At 46.7% G+C, this 23,526-nt stretch overlaps 1 protein-coding gene across 1 annotated transcript in view; it reads left to right on the top strand.

Moving 5' to 3' along the window:
* The first annotated feature begins 941 nt into the window (after positions 1-941).
* CADM4 (cell adhesion molecule 4) overlaps positions 942-23,526 on the top strand; it is a 162,466-nt gene continuing 139,881 nt past the window's right edge. Inside the window, exon 1 of the mRNA XM_087971087.1 lies at positions 942-1,099. Coding sequence (XP_087827213.1) covers positions 1,021-1,099 — 79 coding nt within the window. The 5' untranslated portion in view covers positions 942-1,020. The remainder of the gene's footprint in view (positions 1,100-23,526) is intronic.

Raw genomic sequence — 23,526 nt, 5'->3', positions numbered from 1 at the left:
GAAAAAAGTTTATGCATTCATCAATAAATAAATACATATTAAAAATATAAATATTTTAAAAATATATTAAAACATTTGTGCATGCAATAAATTATATAAATACATAATTTATTATATATATATATTATATATATGATAAGAATTTTATATATATATAATTTTATATATATATATATGTATGTATGTATGTATGTATGTATGTATGTATGTAGGTCTAGGTGTGTTTGGGTCTTTTCCCGTGTAAGATTAAGAGTAAGGGTTTTACAATTGTTTTGTCTGACTCACAGAGGAACACAATACAGAAGCCTGATGATGGCAGATGAGATTCTACAACTTTAAAAGCACAAGTATAATGGGAAAATACCCGAACAAAGCTGAATAATATATATGTAATACCTGAACAAAGCTGAATAATAATATATATATATCAAATTGATAGATACACATTATTTATTTATTTATTATTATTTTAGATAATGTATACAGCCCTGGCTCACAGAGACTCTAGGAGGCTTACAGATAACAATGTAGAAAAAAATAAATAAAATAAAATAAAATAAAATAAAATAAATAATAATAATAATAATAATAATAATAATAATAATAATAATAATAATAATAATAATAATAATAATAATAATAATAATAATAATAATAATAATAATTTTTTAAAAAGCCCCTCCCACCCTTCCCAAACTTCCCAGCATTAGTCAGGCTGGGTGCCAATCCCGGTGGAGCCCCTCCTCCCCCTCCGAAAGTGGGGGGAGGGGTTGGAAAGCGCCCGCCTCCCCGCTCCCTTTCCAGCCCCTCCCTTCGGCCCTCCCTCTCCCCCACCCCTCCCCGCCCTCCCTCTCCCGCATGGGAGTTGTAAACAGTTGCCTCCCCTTCTTTCGGCAGGCCCCGCCCCCTCCCGGTCCCCCGCTCGCATCTCATTAGCATAGATTAACGCCGGCGGAGCCGGAGTGCAGGTGCGGAGCCGGCGAGAGGGGAGCGCGAGGCGGCAGAAGGGAGCGCGGCAGGATGCGGTCGGCGCGGAGCTGCAGGCACTCGCCTTTGGCGGCCGCGGCGGGGATTTTGCTGCTGTGCCTGGCGGGCCGAGGTAAGCGCTGAGGCGGCGGAGGCGGCGGAGGCGGCTCCGTCTCTCGCCCTGCCTCGCCTCCTCCCCGGGTGGCTTCCCTTCCAACCTCGCCCGCTTGTGTCCTCTAACCGCGAAACCGGCGCTCCTTGCGGGAAGCCGGGGAGGAGGAGGACGAGGAGACCGGGAAGCGGGGCAGAGCCGAGCCGAAAGACCCAGCCGGGCAAGGGAACCGCAGCTGGACCCGGCGTGCCCTCCTCCCGGGAGCCGAGGATCGGGCGCTCCCCTCCCCGTCGCCCCTTCTTTCTCCCCGCATCGGGCTGACCCTAACGGTTCCCCCCCTCCTCCCCGAAGACGGTTGCAGCAGCGAAGGGCCTCGTGGGGCTGGAAGGGGGCCGAGCGGGAAGCGAACAATGACCGAGCGCTCGCTCGCTCGCTCGCTTGGCCGGGGCGCGCTGCAGGGGCCGCGCTGCGCTCAGCCGCCCGGCGAGGCTTTTGTTAAGACGGACCAGCGTGGCTCTCTGTGTGTGTGTGTGTGTGTGTGTGTGTGTGTGTGGTGGGGTGCGCTCGCACGGGGTGTCCCGTTCCCACTTCGGCGAGCCACGCGTGGATGGCTTCGGGGGGTCCCTTCCCCCCCCCTATTCTCTGCCCGATAGAGGGGAGGGGGGGTTGCCTTGGAAGCCCCCTCCAGCCCCCTCCAAGAGGTCGTTCCTTCCTTTCAACTCCTAAAATTAGATTTTGGGGAGCGGGGAAAGCGGGGGGGGACGACACACAGGTCTGGATTCCGTGCTTGCTTGCGCCTATTGCGGAGTAGAAGTGTGTATGTGTCTCTCTCTCTGTGTGAAAACCTCACAATTTCTGAAGCCCCCCACCGATTTTTATTCCCCCCCATCCGTTTCAACTCGGATGCTGCTCTGGGATTCCAGTTGTGGGGGGAAGGAGGGTTGCTTGTTTGGTGGTCGCTTCCTTTTGTTGGCGTCTAAATTGTGCTTTTATTTTATATTGTATATTATTATTATTATTTTGCATCCGGCTCCGCTCAAATGGATCGTGGGGCTAAAATAAAAAAAAAAAGGCAGCTAAATAGCTACATCATCTCTCTTCTACCCCCCTTCTCTCTTTCTCTCCCTCCACCCCCCTTTTTTTCCCTTTTGCCCTCATTCTTCTCTCCCAACAGCAGCAACCGGGTGCCTGCCACGAGTTCCCTTCCCCCCTCCCATAGAAGGGGAAAAAATATATCCTGTGAAGGCGTCCAGCCTCAATTCCCATCCATTCCCAAGCCGGCCCCCTTTGTCCCATTTTTTCCTTCCTTCCCCCCCTTCCCTGCAAGGCCATGTGGTGGCTTGACCGCTGAACCCCCTTCTCTCTGTCTCCCCCACAACGACCTTCCTTGGACGTGGCTCTGATTAACGGGGAGAATTGTACAAGGGAAAAATGGCGTTTCCAAATCACACACCTTCCCCCCCCCCACCGTCCCCCACCATCCTGGGTATCAATTCCCATCTGATGCAGCAACCCCGGGGAAGGGGGGGTGGCTGGGTTTGACGGGAAGAGAGAACAAAGCCCCGGGAAAGTAAGATTTTTTTGGGGGGGGTGGGGGAGAAAAAGAAAAAAAAAGAAAGAAGACAAGTAGGAAAAAAAAAACATTTTGATATCCAGGAGCAGCCTGGTCGATTTGAATTTAAGTACAAGGACTTAAGTGTCCCTTTGATTCCAGTGTTTCGGTTTAATGGCCTTGTGGAGGGTCTGAGCTGAGCCAGAAAAAGGCCCTTTTTTTTAACCTACCATCTTGCGGTGGGTGGGAAACTCATAGTAAAGGTCAGAAACCCCAGCTTTACCAGAAGAGCGCTGAACTTTTACTTTGTAAGTGGCTGGCCTCTCAATCAATCAATCCATCGATGGATCCGCTTTCTCTTTGGCGAGGTCAGCTTTTGTTCCGGGCAGAAGTTCCCAGGCAAGTGCAGCCTGGTGGAAGCCTGCAGTCTTTCTCCCAGGTGTGCAAGTCTTCCAGGCCGTTTCTCTCGCTGTGATCTTTTTTTTTTTCTTGCGAAGCCATCCACCTCTCTTGTCCTTCACCACTCAAGGATGCAATTATAAGGCAGGCCGGCGAATGGCTCGGACGAGAAATTGCGTGTGGCAGGAGGCAAATGGGGCTTGAAGTCGAGTTCCGTGTTTGCGAGCGTCTGCGGGTGACCTTTACATGTTCTCCTACCCATCGTCTATCAGCTGGTTAGGTACTTTTCAGCTTAGGTAATTGGTTTATTTCATCACCATAATAAAATGGGCAGAGACGGTGAAAGGGGGCTTCTGGGCTAGTCTGGCTTGCTCTTCAGCTGGGAGGGCCAAGACATTAAAATATATAAATATATATATATAAATATATATATATAAATATATATATATAAATATATATATATATAGAATAGAGTTGGAAGGGACCTTGGAGGTGTTCTAATACATTTAAATGTTAAGTCCAACTTTGCTTAATAGCAAGTATTTAAAAATTGGTATTTTTGCAGAACTCTTCGTGCGTCATTTCCTAGTATGTGACCTGGGTTTTATGATGAAATACATCTTTAGGAAAAGGAACTTCAAAATGTAAAACGTTCTTGTTAAAGATACGTGTGCATTTTATTAATTTTGGGACAAGCCTGTTAAAGCGTATCCGATCCCTGGAAGCTTGTCTTCAGAAAATGTGAACTGTTACAGGGCAAGCTGTTTGGGAGAAACCATCCAAAATTGCTGATGGACTGAGAAAAGCCTTCGTTGTTTTTTTTCTTTCTTTTCTTTTCAAATATAGTCTTTTCAGTTATTCTGTTCCCCAGGATAAAGCAACCTGGCAGATTTTGAGTTCAATTTCAACCAGATTTTCAATTCCGCTTTTGTTGATGCCGTTTATCATCATCAGGGCAGACCTAAAAGCCCAATTATTTATTTATTGTAAGCTAGTGCTTCAGGCTTGGCGTTTTTCTTTTTCTTTTGGGCTGGAAAAGCAGCAGAGAAAAAAAAGTGTGAATGCTGTACATGCATGAGTCGCTCAAAATAAAACTGTTGGATGTTCCCTGTGTCTCCCATTGCTTGGTTTTAAAAAAATAAAATAAAATAACAGGGACAGAAGATTTAGCAACTGGAAGAGAGAGAGAGAGAGAGGGAGGGAGGGAAAGAAAGAGAGAGGGGGGAGGGACGGAGAGAGCGAGAGAAAGAGAGCGAGAGAAAGAGAAACCCACAAGTTTTGAAGCAGAGAAGGGCATTTGAAAGGCAGAAGCTCTGGCTGCGAAATGAAAGGGTTTGTTCAACTGAGATGGGAGATATGGCCAGTGTTAGATGGGCTCGTGCAAGAGGGAGTAATGCTCAGCCAGCGGGGGAAGTGATAGCAGAAAGTGCCTGTGATACGGGGAAGAGAGGAGGGGGCGAGGATCTGGTTGCAAAGAAAATGGGAACTGGTCTTGACTTTAATTTTGTGACTTTGCAACGAACTCTCTTCTGTTCCTTATCAGAGGCAGCAGGTCCCTGAACTGGGTAATTGCATTCTGCTTTAATCAATAGCTGGACTAAATCTACTTTCTAGGTCAGGGAGAGGAGGGTGTGTTTTTCTGCCCCTCCTCTTTCTCCACTGCTCCTTCCCTTCCCTACTTTACACACCCTTCAGGCCGCAGAACTGGAATTAAGGGTGTGGGGCAGCCACCGGGACCAGAGGTATGACAGGAAATTGTCTTCAAAGCAGCCTTTGGATGGGTTAATTAATTAGAGGCTCTTGCAATTCTCGAGTTTGGAAGGACAGGGCTAGCGTCCTGGGGTTTGTCCAAGGCCTTGGGGCTTGTAGGCTCATTAGATGTTTTTAAACATACGTAATACTCCTTCCCTCCTCCCATGTTCCCCACAACAACAACCCTGGGAGGTGGGTTGGGCTGAGAGAGAGGGGAGTGGCCCAAAGTCCCCCAGCTGACTCTTTCATTTAAGGTGGGACTAGAACTCACTGTCTCCTGGTGATTGGCCCAAAGTCCTCCATTGACGGAAGCCATTCTCTCTGTAGAAAAAGAGGCATATGCTTATCAGAATAAGACATTCTGCACATGCTTAAAAGTGCTGTGTTTGGCATTTCCATTTCTATTTGCAAAGCAAGTGACCTAGTCTGTTGGGTTTCCTTCCTTCCTTCCTTCCTTCCTTCCTTCCTTCCTTCCTTCCTTCCTTCCTTCCTTCCTTCTACACTCCCTCCCTTTCCTCCCTCACTCCTTCCTTCCACACCCCCTCTCTCCTTCCTTCCTTCCTTCCTTCCTTCCTTCCTTCCTTCCTTCCTTCCTTCCTTCCTTCCTTCCTTCCTTCCTTCCTTCCTTCCTTCCTTCTACACTCCCTCCCTCCCTTTCCTCCCTCACTCCTTCCTTCCACACCCCTTCCTTCCTTCCTTCCTTCCTTCCTTCCTTCCTTCTTTCCTTCCTCCCTCCCTCCCTCCCTCCCTCCCTCCCTCCCTCCCTCCCTCCCTCCCTCCCTCCCTCCCTTCCTTCCTGGCAATCAACACTGAAAATGAAAGTTCTCTGGCAACCAGGCTTGTCAGCTGAATATTTTCAGAATAAAAGACTTTCTAGAAAAGCAGAAATAAGACAGCTGTTATTATTATTATTTTTACATAGCCTTGAGAAGAGAAAAAAGAAACAACAGAGCATCTCGTATGTTCTGTATAGATTTATGAGCTTCTGGTAGAAGGGCCAGTAACTCTGACATAAAGGACCTTGGGTAGCAGCTGAAGTTCCTTAAAATGAACAGTGATCCACATTTTGAAGACTTTCCTTTCCCCTGCCAAGGAGCAGCCGAAACTCTTTAAAAAGGGCTGGGATTAAGAACATACCTGTGAAATGGAGAACCTCCATGGAGCATTGTATAGAGTTTGCAGTTTGGCTACTGTTGAAAAGGAAGAGTTGGTCTCCTTCCTTCCCCCCCTGTAATTGCTCATTAATATGCACATTAGGACACCCAGCCGAGCATGAGACCCCCCACTGTGGGAGCACACTCCCAGGTCTGTATCCAAAGAGAACACACTCTCTCTTTCTGTGTGTGTGTGTGTGTGTAAGTAAGAGAAAACCACAGGGTCCTGCAAAAAAGGAAGGGGGGGGGAGACAGTAACTGAGCCCTTTTTATGCAAATGTGCTTACAAAACACTTCCTTTTGTTTGATGCCAGAATTAATTGTTGCGAGATCTTTTTTTTTTTTTAATGCATAAAATAAATGACTAGAATGCAGCAAGTGTTTTCCCCCTTTCATCCTACTTGCCCTTGCTCTTTTGGGTAATTGCAAGGGTGGAATACTTGGTAGAAGAGAAACAGATTTTCCACTAGGCTAACTTTTGTGAGAGCTGGAATCTGGCGCTAGATTGGAAAATGTCGAGTGTAAAAAGGTGCCCTGGAGAATGCAAGGCCTGCTCTTCCCTCACTTTTGTATTGCCTTTATTATATTGATAATAACAAATCGGATGGGAGGAGAATTGACGCCTTTGAACTGTGGTTGCTGGGGTACATTACTGCATGTACCATGGACAGCCAGAGTAACTAACAGAGAAGTGTTAAATGACATAAAAGAAGGTATATGATAGTGTCCCAATATTTAGGGGGCTGCCACAAAGAAGAGGGGGGTCAATCTATTCTCCAAGGCACCTGAAGGCAAGACAAAAAAACAACAACAATGGATGGAAAATAAACAAGGGGAGAAGCAACTTAGAACTAAGGAGAAATTTCCTAACTTTGAGAACAATTAACCGATGGAAAGGCTTGCCTTCAGAAGTTGAATGTGCTCCATCACTGGAGACTTCTAAGAAGAACTTGGACAACCATTTGTCTGCAATGGTGTCAGGTCTCCTGCTTGAGCAAGGGTTGGACTAGAAGACCTCCAAGGTCCCTTCCAACTCTGTTATTTTCTGTTCTACATTGCTGGAAGCCGAAATCATAAGGCTGTGTCTCACTTAGTTAGGCCATGTTATGCAATGCACAAATTCATTGGCAATGATGCTAGGAATGGTTAGTGGAACGAGAAGAAGGGGCAGGCAAAGACCATGCTGGCTTGAGAACATCAAATCGGATGCAAAGTTGAACATACAACCGTTGAAAGAATCTGTGCTTGCCAGGGTGGCATGGAGAGTACTTGCCTATACAGTCACCCAAGAGTCGGACTTGACGAAACGGTTAAAAACAACAAACAATAACAAATCCATGTTGGAAGGAGGGGAATGTAGGTTACCTTGGGCTTACAGATCCCTCTTTTAAGCAGGTGAAAGGTTTTTGCTTTTTTTTAAAAGAGGAACCAAGAGAAAAACAGAGCATCTGTAGTACACCTGGAAGCAAAGTTCCCTAAATTTCCACATTTTGCAGAATCCCAGGGAAGACAGAATGAGCTTTGACCATGCGGTTCCCTCTATGCCTTGAAAAGATTGATCTGGTTGGGGTTTTTTCCCCCTCTTTTAATGTCATCCCTCCAACTTGTCGTCTTGAAAAATTGCATTCATTGGTGGTTGAACATGGTGTCTGGAATGTTGTCATTCCATAGCAGAAGGCCATGAAATGCTCACGCGGCTTGATTGTGTGTGTGAAGAAGGAGTGTTTGGCGGTTATTGTGGCAATTTTTAAATGATGTCCTAACCGATGACTTAGGACAACGTTTCTCAAGTTGGACAACTTTTTAAGATGTCTGGACTTCAGCTCCCAGAATTCCCCAGCCAGCTTTTTGCTGCATTCTAGAAGCTGAAGTCCAGACATCTTTTAAGTTGCTCAGATGGAAAAAACACTGATTTCGCTATCCCTTTGAAAGCACACAAAGACAACTTGCCTTGGAAAAAGCACGAAGAGTGACATTTTCTTCCCAGTTTTTTTGGGGGGGAAAGAAGAAGAAGAAGAAGAAGAAGAAAAAAAGCACACTGCCAGTTGCAGATGGCGAATTCAAAAGAGCGATCTGCAATTTGGCAATCACGGAGGATTTTAGCTTCAAATGGCAATTTCTTTATGCGTGTGGTTCTTGTTCCTTGATTGGTTTTTGTGCGTATCTGTATGTGTGCTAGGAAGGGTTGATTTGCAGGGAGCAGAAAGCGGGTTTGTTTGCACCCTGCTAAGTCTCAGAGGATGCGGGGTATAGCGGAGGGGAAGATAGCCCTTTGTTATGGTGCATCTGCCTTTGTTTCGGAGAGATGGAGGATGGGAACTTGATGTTAAAATGGGAGGTGAAAACTGGAAATAGAAAACTGATGGCCGGGCTGGGCCCATAACTTAGGTTGGCTGGAGGTCCTTTGGGAATAGGCTTTCCACAAGCCGGTTGCTAAGGGAGTCTTGCCGAATTTTACATCCTACTTGTCATGGTTGTTAAATGAATCCTGGCAGCCATTAAGTGGATCATGCAATTCTTCAGCAAGTCCAGTCCCCCCTCCCCACTGACTTTGCTTGGCTGAAGCTGGCCAGGAAGATTGCAAAAGGTGATCATATGACCCCGGGGTGCCTCAACCACTGTAAATAACATGCCAGTTGCCAAGCATCCAAATTTTGATCATGCGACTGTGGAAAGTCAGCACCAACCCCTCTCCTAAAAGAATGAAATATTTTGAGAAATATTAAAAAGGCAGAATATTATATTTCCCTGTTTGAGAAATGGAGAAACATGCGCTTGGAAAGCAGCCCCCGCCTTCCTTAATAGCCCACAGCGGATGCCAGCACTTTAAGAGAGAGGTAGCTCTATTCATAGGCAAAAAATCCCTGCAGCAAGGTCTGAACAAAGATAGGATTAGCCCTCAGTCACAATAGGAATTGCCCCAAAAGATCCTTCATTGCATCAGCCGAACTTCAACCAAGCTTAGCTCAGACAAACTCCTAGGATTTGTAGATGGCCCCATGGGGGTCTTGACAGCAGCCCATAGAATACATGCTCTTGCACAGGAATAGGAAGCTCAAGTGCAAAGCCCAAGAGAAAGTATAAATAACCCCCTACTCTCAACTCCATGTGGTCAGCTTCCCAGGACCTCAAACCCAGGTGGTTCTGCTTCATCATTAAACCGTCTTTCCAATCAGCCTCCATGTTTCCAGTGTCTTTCTCCCCACTTGGAACTGAATCAGGTGGATTCCAATGTGACCATGGCATTGCTGTAACAGTTGTAAGTGTGAGGACCAGGTCTAGGTCATTTTTCCCCCCCAGAGCCATTGTAACTTTGAATTGAAATGAACGATTGTAAGTTGAGGCTCCCTGTCCAACACCTTTCATGAATCTGGTAGATCTGGTGGAACACCTTTCATGAATCTGATGAATCTGCTCTTTGCTGAGGCAGCTCGTTCTGATTTCGGACGAAGGAAGGGATCTCGCAATAGGAAATTGGTGACCTCTGGCATGATCTAGACCCGTGACCCCCAACTTTTTGGGCACCAGGAAACGGTTCCTGGGAGAGAGGTTTGTCTGTGAACTGGAGGGAGCATGGTTTTGCATGCTGCCTGCACCCCACGAATGGGGCTTCGCTTGTTTGCACGGACCGGTTTCTCGCATGCCACGGACCAATACCGATCCATGGACCGGGAGTTTGGGACCCCTGATCTAGATTCCCAAGTCTTACCTTTGAAGGAGGCAGCTTCTGATCGTAACCCCAGTCATGCAGTGGAGCTGTGCACTTAAGTCCCTTTCTTCCAAACCGAGGCCCAAACTGCCTTGCATGGCAATTAGACATCTGGAAGGTTTGCTTTGCACCTGCTGGAATATTGTACAAAATGGAACTGAAGCTGCTCTTTGGAAAAGTCTCTTCATCAGGATTGCTCTCCATTCAGCTTACAGGCTGGGGGAAAAAAACTTCTGGGTGCAGGAAGAGATTTTTTGGAGTGTCTGTGCGAGCACAGATAGTCCTTGACTCTCAGACTTTTGTTTAACGACAGTGAAAAATATGATTTACTATGGTTTTACGAGACCGTTGCATCCCTGCGGTCATGTGATCAAATTTCGGTTGCTTGGCCATTGGTTCATCTTTAAGACGGTAGCAATTGTTCTGACCTAGGCTTCCCCGACAGCATGAAGCCTAGTCCTCATCCCGATGAACCCCTTTTATTTAATTTACGATGAATTTCCTCTCCCAACAGTCTTTCAAGATAGTTCCCAATTACAGACCTTTATCAGGCTTGGACAGTGGCCAGGCCAATATCTTTCAGACCCACAATCCTTGGCAAGCATGCCAGAATGAACTAATTGTCTCCTGCAAAACCCTATTCCCCTTTCGCTCCTCTTTTTTCCCTATGGGAGGGGCCCTTCACCGTCCACCTGTGACTTTACTCCCAAGTCGGCCCTTGTTCCTTAGCTGTTCCCTTCTTCTGGCAGCTCTGTGAATGCACGCACTGGGAACGGGCTCCAGCTGTTCTTCTGCCTCACTGATCTCCGACGCCGAAGGGAACTGATAACTGTCGGACGGTCCTGGCCCCATCTCTGCCTCCGACGCAGAGCCCTCGTCAGAGCCTTCCCCAGACTCCAGGACTGGCCCATGTTCCTCCCCAACCTCCTCACTCTCCGAGTCTGCCTCCAGCTCTGCTGTCGGCTGTCGGGCCACAACCACAATGTCCCAGAATTATGTGATTCCCTTTTTGCGATTTTCTGATAAGCAAAGTCAGCGGGGAAGCCAGTTTCACTTAACAACCCTGTTACTAACTTAACAACTGAAGTGGTTCACTTGACAATTGTGGCAAGAGAACAATGGGGCAAAAGTCACTTAACAACTCCCTTGCTTAGCAGCAGAAATTTTGGGGTCGCAACTTGAGGATTACCTGCGTAGAAGAGATAGTTTGGGACGCCTCATTTATGCAAACCCCCTTCGCTCCTTAATGCAGCTTTTACTTTCAGCATCATCGTAAAGAGCAGGTTTCTCTTTAAAAAAAAGAAAAGAAAGAAATCAGGTACCTGTCACCTTTAATTTAGTTTGAGACCTGGAAAAAGCCTCTGGGGCAGTTTTTTTTCTTTCTTTCACGTGGAGAATGCTAAGAGAGTTGGCTCTCCTTTTCTGATACTTGGGTGATTCCCTCCTGTGCACCAGCCAAGAGAAGGGTGGATGGGTGGGCAGAACTTTGCATGCACGGTGCCAGGCTGAGCCTGTTTTACGCAAGGCAGGAGGACTTTAGGCTGTAGGTACCAGCATCGTGTCTAGGATGGCAAACAGGCTTTCTGCTACTTTGCCCCCCAAAAATACACTCCAGAAATCAGCCCTGTTCCCCTTTTGCTCTTGTCTCAAATCTGAAGCCTGGGTTTGGTTCTCCCAATAGAAATCAGCTGGTTGGGGCCAGTGAAGGCAAAAATCAATGGTTCCCTTTGTGAAAGAAATTAAGGGGGGAGGGGCGAGAGAATGCCTGTGTGTGTGCAGCCTTTTGCATACCATACATTTTCCCCAGGCCGTTTTTTATGGTCTGCATTGTCCAGGATTAACCAAGGAGGTTAAAAAAAACAAAAAACCTTTTGGGCCTGTCCAGAATGTCTGTTTTTTTTTGGGTTTAGCTAAGCCAGATGTATGAATCAACTCTTGTGCATGCATAAACTCTAGATTTTGTCGCCTGGGTTTAGGTGTGAATCAAGCCAGCTTGTGGGTTACTCAATAAACCAGGATCATCAATAAATAACAAGGCAGCTGTTTGTTAGTGCTGTATGTGAACACAGAATAGTGCAGCTTGAAGACTCCTGGGAGGGTGGCAACATTTGGGGATGGAGTCTAGGCTGACATCTGCTCATTCTCAGGGAGGCCAAATGTCCTTCAGAAGTTGTGAGAACTAGCGGAACTGAAGTGGCATTTTTATTTATTTATTTTTTATTTATTTGATTTGCCAATTGTTTACAAGATAATAAGTATAAGTGTATACATAGTTGTGAATACATGAAATGGGTACATATAAGAAAAATAAAAGAATAAGAGAAACAATAGGACAGGGACGGTAGGCACGTTGGTGCGCTTATGCACGCCCCCTACAGATCTCTTAGGAAAGGGGTGAGGTCAATAGTAGACAGTCTAAGGTTAAAGTTTTTGGGGTTTGGGGAAGAAACTACAGAGTCGGGTAGAGTATTCCAGACATTGACCACTCTATTGCTGAAGTCGTATTTCCTGCAATCAAGTTTGGTGCGGTTAACTTTGAGTTTGTATCTATTGTGTGCTCTTGTGTTGTTATGGTTGAAGCTGAAGTATTCATTGACAGGTAGGACATTGCAATGTATGATTTTATATACCATGCTTAAATCAGACCGAAGACGGCGTAATTCAAGGTTTTCTAGTTCTAGAATTTCAAGTCTGGTGGCATAAGGTATTCTACAATTTCTGAGCTTCCAGACGGGATTTGCACCAGGCAAACCAAATCAAGACAGTCGTTGGATAACTGTCTCTTTAAAAGAGGAATCAGTCTAGGATCCCCATGGAACCACCAACAGAATGCAAAAGTGGAAGGACACTTTGATTCCCACAATGGACGAATGGCTGCAGAAGTTGATGGAGCTAGCAGAGATGGCTAAATTGACTGCTTTGAAAAAACCATTGCATTTATTTCTACTTGGAAACCGCTTCTGGACTTTGTGCTTGAGGTGGGGGGAAAAATGAAACTTAGATTTGGGGTTTTACTAATTAGATAGTTCGTTGTTATAGAAATGGCTAGTTTATATTACTATGTAAAAGTAAAACGTTGAAGTTTGATGCTATTATCTTATTCTATTGCACCAAAGGGAGTTGGAAGTCAGCACCATTTTTCCCTTTTGCCCTACACATTTTCCTTCCCTTCTCCATTATTTTCCCACTATTTTCTTTTGTTATCTTTTTTGTATTTTATATTACAAATGAACAACAGCAACAATAATAAATGGAATCCCTATGTAACCCCAAGCAGAATAATAGCATTTTCTTTCCACTGAATCTACCTTGCAGGGTTGGTTGTTGGACAATGTTTGTCAACCTTGGCCAACTTGAAGATGGATGGACTTGAACTCCCAGAAGACCTAGCTGGGGAATTTGGGGAATTGAAGTCCATCCAACTTTCTAGTGGCCAAAGTTGAGAAACATTGTTTTAGGAAATTAGAGAAGGTGATGGAGGGAGAGAGAACCTGAGCATGAGCAATGAAATTTCATTTTAATGTATGCAGATTAGTGTACATTCAAAGTTACAATAAAGTTAGTCTTAAGTTCTAAGTCTAAGATCTTGGTGTGTGTTGGTGTGTGTGTGTGTGTGCAAATGAGCCATGGTGGAACAGTGGTTAGAGTGCAGTATTGTAGGCTACTTCTGCTGACTGCCAGCTGCCTGCAATTTGGCAGTTCGAATGTCACCAGGCTCAAGGTTGACTCAGCCTTCCATCCTCCCGAGGTCGGTCAAACGAGGACCCAGATTGTTGGGGGCAAGAGGCTGACTCTGTAAAACGGCTTAGAGAAGGCTGTAAAACACTATAAAGTGGTATATAAGTCTAAGTGCTATTGCTATCTTGGATCAAAATTAGCCATGGCTGACTCCTGCATCAGATAAATATATTAGAAATTAACCCAGAGTTGGGAAGGACCTTGTAGGTCATCTAGCACAACCCCCTGCCCAAACAGGAGACCCTACCTACAGCATTTCTGACCAATGGCAGTCCAATCTCTTCTCGAAAACCTCCAGGGATGTGAAGCTCCCACAACTTCTGAAGTCAACCATGGGTTGATTGTTCCCACTGTCAGAAAATTTATCCTTATTTCTAGGTTGAATCTCTCCTTTTGAGGAGGGGAGGTCTCTGAGGAACTGTACCCACCTCGACCCCTATTTAGCAAACTCCCCTGCGCCTCTTATCCCTGCCCTGGAGGCGTTTTTCCCCAGGGAGGGAAGCAAACCCATTCCAGAACTAAGGAGAAATTTCCTAACTTTGAGAACAATTAACCAGTGGAAAGGCTTGCCTTCAGAAGGCTTTTAAGAAGAAATTGTAACAGTCGTTTGTCTGCAATGGGGTCGGGTTTCCTGCTTGAACAAGGGGTTGGACTAGAAGACCTCCAAGGTCCCTTCCCACTCTGTTTTCTTGTTCTACATCGCTTGGAAGCCATTCGCTTTCCCCGCAGATTCCCAAGCAGGGCTCCTCCCGCGATCAGGAGCGGCGGGGCACTAGGACCCGGCAGAAACGGCGGCGAGGCTGCTGGCGCGGCTCTCTTAGCATGCAGCTCACTCCTCGCCTCCCACCTCCTTCCATTCAGAAAATAGGATTTTTTTTAGAAAAACAACCTCCGATCGGGACCGCGCAAGGTCATCTATTTGGGGAGGACCGGGCGCTGCACAGGGGGCGAGCAGCCAAGGGAGGGAGGCTGCTGTTTTGCTCCGCCACCCCCGAGATTTTTTTGTGGGTGGGGGGGGGCTTCAAACACCCACTCCAAAACCCACAACTTTCCCTTTCTTTTGGGCTGATGCGAGAGTGAAGGGTAGCTAGCTGCCTTTCCCTCCACCCCCCTCCGCCCCCTTGCAGCCTCGGTGTCAGGGAGACAAGTCAGAACTAATTATGCAAGTTAATTAAAGGTGATGCACATGCATTTAATTCTGCATAATCGGTTCTTCTCCTGGCATTTGAGGTTTGGGTAGGTGGTGGTGGTGGTTGTTTTAATTTTTAAAAAGACATTATTCCAGAGGTGGGATGGGGCATGGGGTGGTGGTGGAGAGTGCAGCGAACTGCTTAATAGCAGTTGGCCTGCTCATCTCCACCAGGGAGGTAGCAGCCGGTGCCCAACTCCCTGGCTGTGCCTGGGTGAAGGGTTGGCAGCCATGCCCACCCTGCGTGTTTACATCTTAATTTCCACCCATGTTTTTTTTTTTTTTCCTTTCCACGGGGAAACTATTATGCCCTTAATAGTGTTTCTCTCAGACTTTAATCCTTCCTTGGGAAAGGGCAGGGATGGCCTGTGTGCAGTAGAAGATTCCGCCCCCCCGCTCCCTTCTGTTTTGCTGCAAAATTAAAAAGGAAAATAGCAAACGTTAGAAGCCCCTAATGCTAAATCTCCAGAAGCCTTTGACCGCCCCTTTCTAAGATGTTCTATATATAATCACCAAATCGTGAATTTGCACCGTACGGTTAGTCCTCGGTTTACCATGGTTCATGTAGTGACGGTTTGAAGTTACTACGGGACTGAAAAATGGGCTTACAAGTGGTCTTTGTGCTTTGTAGTATCCCCACAGTCATGGGGTCAAAATTTGGGTGCTTCCAGGGGTCACGTGATTGCAATTTGCAATCTTCCTAGCTGACTTCGGACAAGCGAAATCTAGAACAGAACAGAACAGAACAGAATAGAATAGAATAGAAGCTGGAAGGGACCTTGGAGGTATTCTAGTCCAGCTCCCTGATCAAGCAGGAGAAAGTAGAATTGACAGACTAGAACACTGGGCCATATCTAACAAAATGAAATTCAATGTAGAGAAAAGTAAAGTCCTACACTTAGGCAAGAAAAACCAAAAGTACCCTTATAGACTGGGTGAAACCAGGCTCAATAACAGGAACTGTGAGAGGGATCTTGGAGTCTTAGTGGACAACCAGCTAAATAGGAGCCAGCAGTGTGCAGCAGCAGCCCAAAAAGCTAATGCAATCCTAAGTTGTATTAACAGAAGGATACAGTCAAGATCAAGGGAAGTATTAATACCACTCTATAAAGCCTTAGTAAGACCACACCTAGAGTACTGCATCCAATTTTGGTGACCACATTATAAAAAAAATGTTGAGACTCTACAAAAAAGTGCAGAGAAGAGCAACCAGGATGATTAGGGGACTGGAAGCTAAAACATACAACGAACGGTTGCAGGAACTGGGCTTGGCTAGTCTAGTAAAGAGAAGGACCAGGGGAGACATGATAGCGGTCTTCCAATATTTGAGGGGCTGCCACAGAGAGGAGGAAAGGGCCAAGCTATTGTCCAAAGCACCCGAAGGCCAGACAAGGAACAATGGATGGAAACTGATCAAGGAGAGATTCAACCTGGAAATAAGGAGAGATTTTCTGACAGTGAGAACAATCAACCAATGGAACAGCTTGCCTTCGGAAGTTGTGGGAGCGCCATCAGTTGAGACTTTCAAGAAGAGATTGGACTGCCATATGTCAGAAATAGTGTAGGGTCTCCCGCTTGGGCGGGGATGGGTGGACTAGATGACCTACAAGGTCCCTTCCAACTGATTATCTGTAAATCTGAATAGAATAGAGAAGAGAATTCTTTATTGGCCAAGTGTGATTGGACACACAAGGAATTTGTCTTGGGTGTATCAGCTCTCAAATGCAATAAACATGAATTTGGATAAAGTCCAGGAGATTTATTTATTTATTTATTGAATTTATATCGCTGCCTATTCGCCCATGGCGACTCGTGGATAATATAGATAAGATAGTGGGGGACAGGTGGGCCTGGCGTGCTGTTGTCACGAAGAGTCGGCACAACTTAGCGACTGAGCAACAAGAAATACTGTTCTTCTTTAAAAAAGTAACCCAGTAGGTAAACTAGCTTCATGGTTAAACCAGCAGGTAGGTAGATTATAGGTAGTGTTTCTCAACCTCAGCATCTTAAAAGGTGTGTGGACTTCAACTCCCACAATTCCCCAGGCGTCTGAGCGACTAAGTCCACATATCTTCAAGTTGCCAAGAGTGAGAAACCCCGGGTGTAGAATAGACTTCGGAACAAACTTGGTGAGTCGAACGCTAATTTCCACCGGAGGCTTTGTGATTATCTGATCTGTTCTGATTGAATGTTAGCAAGGGGGATAAAAAAAAAACCCAGCTTCCTCCCAGCCAGAGCAATTTAATGGCGGAGGCAATTAGACACAGAGGTGATGGGCTCCCTTCCCCGAATGCTGTCAAGCTGAGTCTTCATTGCCGTGGGCCGTAGAGGGTTTAATTTGGATTTTTTGCACTCTGCGGCCAACAATGGCTTATTCTGAGCGGGTGCAATCGGTTTGCAAAAATTTCTAATTTCAGGAATTTAACCCTTTGCTTGGGCTGGTAAGCATTTAATCTCCCTTCCTCTCCCCCTTACCTCTAAACCCCCGTTTCTTCTCCTCTCTTCTCCTCTCTCTAAATCCCCGTTTCTTCTCCTCTCTTCTCCCCCCTCTAAACCCCCATTTCTTCTCCCCGCAACCTCTAAATCCCAATTTAGTCATGGTACAACAAGACATCTTGCATGTCAGTTGGGTGTAGATGTTACCCGTAACCCCGTCTCCCTTAAATAAACATGTCCTCTTGCTGCGGAGTGTTTTAGGAACTCTTGTCACCGGGTTCTGCAAAGAAGCAGGAAAATTAATATGATGTGACCTTTCTTGCCGTCTGGGGCAGGGGGTCCAACTGAAGCCAGTCCCTTCCAGCTTTGGCTCTGCCTACCCAGACTGGGAACAGTCTCAGTGTCTGATGAATGAGGTGTGAATTGCTTCAGATAAAGCCTCCCTCAAGCTGTGTTCGCACTTGTTCATCCTCAATTCTGGCTCTGCCACCCGGTTCCTGCCGAACTGCGAACATACTGGCAAAGCAGGGACCAGAATAGCACAAAAAACACTTGCCCCCTTGGGAGACCCTCGAAGTCTCAAATCTCACATAGGCAGGTTTTCGGGATGGGCAGGGCCCCCCAAAAAACTCCTTGGGAAATGGCTGGAAGAATTTCCCAGCCTCGGTGACAGGATAGGCCTTGACTTATGACCATTTGTTTAGTCACCGTTGGAAGTTATGGTTTGCTCGAAAAAGGGAAGTTAAACAATTAAACAGACAGATGAACAGAGTTGGAAGGAACTTTGGAGGTCATCTAGTCCAACCCCCACCCCACCCCAAGCAGGAGACCCTACATCATTTCTGACAAATGACAGTCCAGTCTGCTCTTGAAAGTCTCCAGTGATGGAGCTCCCACAACTTCCGAAAGCAACTTCTGTTCCATGGGTTGATTGTTCTCGCTGTCAGAAAATTTCTCCTCATTTCCAGGTTGAATCTTTCCTTGATCAGTTTCCACCCATTATTTCCGGCAACCCTCCACCCGCAGCCTTCCCGGGCTCTGTTTTCGCTGGAAGAGGCACTGCGGGCCAGTCCTTCGCTTTTCAGAGGGGGTAGCAAACCAAACTAAAAACAAAGCAACAGGAAGAAATGTTTCCCCTTTTGCATTTGAGCATCCAAGAAGGGACGGGAAAGGGAAAGAGGAAAGAGAAAGAAAAGGAAGGAAAGATGGGAAGAGAGCAAGGAAGGAAAAAGAAGGAAAGAGAAGAAGGAAGAAGAAAGGAGAACGAGGAAGGAAGGAAAAATAAGAAAAGGAAGGAGATTATAATAAGGAGTTAGGGTAGGAGGGAAGTCCTGCCTTAGCACTTGGCCACCACAGGTGCCTCCAACACAAGTGATGCAGTGGCTCAGTGGCTAAAAAGCTGAACTTGTCGTTCAGAAAGGCCGGCATTTCGGCGGTTCGAATCCCTAGCGCCGCATAACGGAGTGAGCTCCCGTTACTTGTCCCAGCTTCCGCCAACCTAATAGTTCGAAAGCGTGTAAAAATGCAAGTAGAAAAATAGGGACCACCTTTGGTGGGAAGGCAACAGTGTTCCGTGCGCCTTCAAAGGCGTTTAGTCCTGCCGGCCACATGACCACGGAGACGTCTTTGGACAGCGCTGGCTCTTCGGCTTTGTAACAGAGATGAGTACCGCCCCCTAGAGCCGGGAATGACTAGCACGTATGTGTGAGGGGTACCTTTACCTTTAAGGTCTGAGGGAAGTCCTGCCTTAGCATTGGCCACCACAGGTGCCCCCAACACGAGGGATGTCGAATTGGCCATGCCCCCGGGGCACGCCCTCCCCTGAAGTCGAACAACCGTGATGGGGCCCTGAATGAAATCGAGTTTGACCCCCCTGGTCTAGTCTCTTCTTAAAAACCTCCAGCGATGGTGCACCCATGATTTCTGGAGGCAAGCTGTTCCACGGGTTAATTGTCCTCACTGTTTTACGTTTGCTTGCGACAGGAAAAGGTGTTGTGTGTCAGAGATTGATAAGCCCAAACGGGGTAGGGTTGATCAGGCTACCGGTCCTCCTGAAGGCGACAGGAGAAGGAAGTTAAGCCTTCTGGGCTACAGATTGCAAGACACGCCCTGTTTGTTTGCTGCCCGCTTTGCTGGTTCTCCCCATCCATCATCGCGTAGTTATTAAAGGACAACATTAATGAAGAGATGGCAGCCAGAGAGGCGATTGGGCAGCTAGGACAGCCAAGAGAAGCCCGCTCTGGGCACGCTGCCTTGGTGCTGTCTTAGAAATGGAAGAGACCCATAAAGCTTTTGACCTCCGTTCGGCTGTGTGCTAGGTGCCTTTCGTTCCAGAGAGGAGTTCCAGGTGCTCTGGCCTTCTGGCAGCCCATTAGGCAGCCTGTGTATCTGGGAACTGTTGCAAAGCTGTTTCGTTCCAAACAAGAGACCTGGTCCATCTGGGCCTCTGCCATGGACCCAGACTGGTGGCAGCTCTCCAGGGGTGCAGCCAATGCAGTTTCCCAGCCCCTACCTCAAAATATTGGAGCCCAGGCCTTCTACGGGTAGTCCTCTGTTTGCAACCATCCGTTTAGTCACTCTCTGAAGTTACACAGCATTGAAAGAAGTGACTCAGGACTGGTTCTCATCCTTACGACCAGGGATGGGATTCTACTGGTTCGGCTCAGTTTGGCTGAACCGGTTTGCTCCAAAGATCAGCTGCTGGCCTCACCCTAGCTCCATACTGAACGTTATTTCCTGCTTTCGAAGCACAGCTGCATCGCGTGGCACAGCTGATTCAGTGGTGGTATTCTACCGGTTCGACCCAGTTCGGCCGAGCCGGTAGCAGCGATGAGCAGCGGAGACCAAACTGGTTCTTTCTGGCACTCTGCTGTTGGGCCCGCCTGCCCGGGCTCCCATACTCATCTTTATCCTCTGAATTTGAAGCGCAGCTGCTTTGCGCAGCCCAGAAGAGTGCCATGCGGCAGCGGATGAAGCGACCAGAATCGTGCAAGCTTGCAGGAGGCGAGTTAGAATGCCTCTGCGCCTGCGCAGAGTACGTGTTTGGTGCGCGCACACATGCAAAGTGTGTGCACGCGTGCAAAGCACGCCCACCAAGCCACACCCACCAAACCAGTGGTAAAAGTATTCGAATCCCACCACTGAGCTGATTGCCACTTGTCAGCTCTTGAAGACACAGGGAGAGTACAAGAGTGCAGGAGAAGGTCAGTAGGAAAGCCTCTGCGCGCGTGCGAAGTGCGCCCACCAAGCTGCACCCACCGAACTGGTGATAAAACAATTTGAATCCCACCACTGCTTACGACTGTTGTAGCATCCCCACATTCACGTGTTCAGAATTTGGGGGCTTGGCAACAGGTAAATCTTTACAATGGTTGCAACATCCTGGGGTTGTTTGATGGCTATTTGGGGCCTTCTCCGCCAGTATCTGACCAGCAAAATCAATAGGGGAAACCTGGTTCACTTAACAACCTCCTGATTCACTTAACAACTGCAGTGATTCGCTTAACAACCATGTCAAAGATGCCATAACATCAGATACAGCTCACTTAACAGCTGTTTTGCTTGGCTGGTCCCAATTGTGGTCATAAGTCAAAGTAGGTACATGCAAAGTATATGCCCAATTATCAAGATGTGGTCCTGTTTAAAAGGAAGACTGTTCTACCTGAGGACATAGAGTTACCTTTTGCCAACTAGGACTTTTTAAAATCAGAATAGTTTGCCTTGGCTGGTGGTAGCTCTCTAAGGTTTCGACTTGAGTTTTCATCAGCTGGGTCTGGATCTCCAAGTTCCTCCTTGTTTTGAGGTTCAGCTCTCCCCCAATTGGTCCTTTTCAAACCCTAACAGGTAATCCTGAGACCAATCACACAATTGCTCTACTTTCTGCTAAGCTTATTACAGGCCTTTGTAACTGCTTTCAAATAATGCTTTCCTTTGTAGATTGATAACTGATCTCTAGTGGGATGAAATGGTCTCTGAGCCTTTGGTATAGACCGGGGTGTATGTGTCTCCAAACATGGCAACTTTAAGGCTTGTGGACTTCAACTTCCAGAATTCCCCAGCCAGCCACACTAGCTGGGAAATTCTGGGAGATGACGCCTCCAAGTCTTAAAGTTGCTAAGTTTGGAGACCCCAGGGGTAGACTACTTTAATTGAGGGTTTAATGAACACTCTGTTTGGTATCATCCATATATTTCTGCATATTTTGAGATGGCTGAGGGGAATTTTGTACATTGGATGGCCTGATATTATTTTCACAAAAATGTGCAAACTTGAGTTAGGCTGAGCTGTGGTTACTATGGTCCCACTGTCTGTTTTCAAGAATTCAAACTAAGATTCTCCCTAAATCTAAGCACAGGGAATACATTGTTCTAGTCAGAGAGACTCCCAATTTCTGCGAATAGGTTTCTCTCTCCCAGCAAATGGGGGCTATTCCTTAGACCAAATACCTCGGCAGACTGATCTTACATAAATAAAATAAGATAGATATGTGCTCTACAAATATATATGGGTCTCATTCTCCCTTATGGCTCCCCAGAGGATAAACCTCCTTCACAGCAGTGTATTTCTCAAGATTCTCTGCGGAGAAGTAAAAAATTTAAACTGCCATCACTTTTGATGATTCAGACACATGGATCTGCCTATAACAGTACCAGAAAGGTCTTTTTTGATGGAATTCGGGCTTCATAGCTATTCTGGAAGGTTGCTTCCTATTTATACGTCACCAGCCCTTCCTAAGAACTTAACCTGAGGTAGAATAAGACAGGTACCTGAGTGAGATAGCGAGAGGATCAAAGGACAGTCCTCATGACCCAAAGGTGCTATTTCCAAAAGGCAGCTGGACTTTCTTGGCTTTTTTCCTTGAAAATGTTTTGCTTCTGATCGGAGATGCTACTGGTTCACGCTGGTTCTTGCGAACTGGTAGTTAACATTCTGCGCAGTTCTGGCACATCACACCATTGGCTGGCCCTGCCCCGGCTCATTTTTGGGCTGTTTTTCGGGCCAAAACCAGTCCAGAAAATGGCCTGAAAACAGCCCCCAAAACAGCCCAAAAAACGGGCATAGCAGGTGGCCGGCCAGTGGTGGGATTAGCCCCAACCAGCTGAATCCTACCTCTGCCTTTGAGACGAGTGGCCGGGAGGCGGGGCTCGGTGTGATGAGTGACATCATCCATCCAGTCACATGACCAACCAGCCACGCCTACCCAGCCAGAGAGTTATTCCAATCCCACCACTGCTTCTGATCCAAGAAGCTTCTTCTTCAGGGAACTGGTGAAGCTTCATGGATGAGAAGCGAAACGTTTTTGAAGAGGGGAAAAAAAAAAACAACCAAGAGAAAAACCAAAGAAAGTCCAGTTGCCTTTTGGAAATAGCACCTTTGGGACAACCATGACCCAGATGATTGAGAAGTTCCGCAGACATGGTCCTCATGACTTCACTGTTGACCATTTGATCCTCCAGAGTTGGCAGTAGTAGGATTTCCTTTTTTCCCACGCTGTTGATCAGCCCTGTTCATTCTCCATTTCTTGTTGCCTTGCAAGCTACTCTCCTGGGAAAAGACCCTTAGTTTGAGGGAGCAGGAGGAGAATCCAGTGCTCCTGTTATTACTCTGCTGAAATGATGCATGCTGATACCACTGCATTGCAGTATTTGTTGGAACAGAGGTATTTGCCAGGTGAAACAATTAGCAGGTAAGATCTTACGCCTAGAATGGGGTGTAACAAGGAGTTGGCCCAGTATGCCCTAAGATCTGTTTGCAGGAATAGTGAATTACCCTATCCCCTCTCCAGAATCAACATAAGTTTAAATTGCTTCTGTGTACCCAGTTTTTTTTTTTAGGAATGCATGCTATCATGTCTTACTTCTTAGGTAGCAAAATAACTTGGAATGACCAAGTCAAGAGACTTGGAACTGCCCAAGATCCTCTGGGGGACCTTGGAGCTGATCAAGCAGCCAAGTTCAAATCTTCCTGGTTTGAATTCCTCTGTTGTCCACTCGATCACATTGTCCACCTCTGGTTTTCAAAGGAAGGTTTGAGCATGAAGGTAACTTTAGGAAGTTAGTTTACCTGTCCATGGTGCTGCAGGAGAAACCCCTCTTTAAAATGTTGATTTCTTTATGAAAAAGGTAAAGGTTCCCCTCGCACATCTGTGCTAGTCGTTTTCGACTATTTCTGTTACAAAGCCAAAGAGCCAGCGCTGCCCGAAGACGTCTCCATGGTCCTGTGGCCGGCATGACCAAACACTGAAGGTGCACGGAAGGCTGTTCCCTTCCCACCAAAGTGGACCCTATTTTTCTACTTGCATTTTTTACATGCTTTCAAACTGCTAGGTTGGCAGAAGCTGGGACAAGGAACACCATTACGCGGCGCTTGGGATTCGAACCGCCGAACTGCTGACCTTTCTGATCAAGCAAGCTCAGCGTCTTAGCCGCTGAGCCACCGCATCCCTTGATTTGTTTATTACAAATACGTTTTTCATCGAGACAAGACAAAAATGGCGAAAGGGTGACAGTTTGGCCCAAA

The sequence above is a fragment of the Notechis scutatus genome, chromosome 8 (genome assembly GCF_049901735.1).
Source record: "Notechis scutatus isolate UNSWTSFEM ecotype Mainland chromosome 8, rNotScu1.2, whole genome shotgun sequence".
Lineage (NCBI taxonomy): Eukaryota > Metazoa > Chordata > Lepidosauria > Squamata > Elapidae > Notechis > Notechis scutatus.
This window is presented reverse-complemented; position numbering and strand designations above follow the sequence as displayed.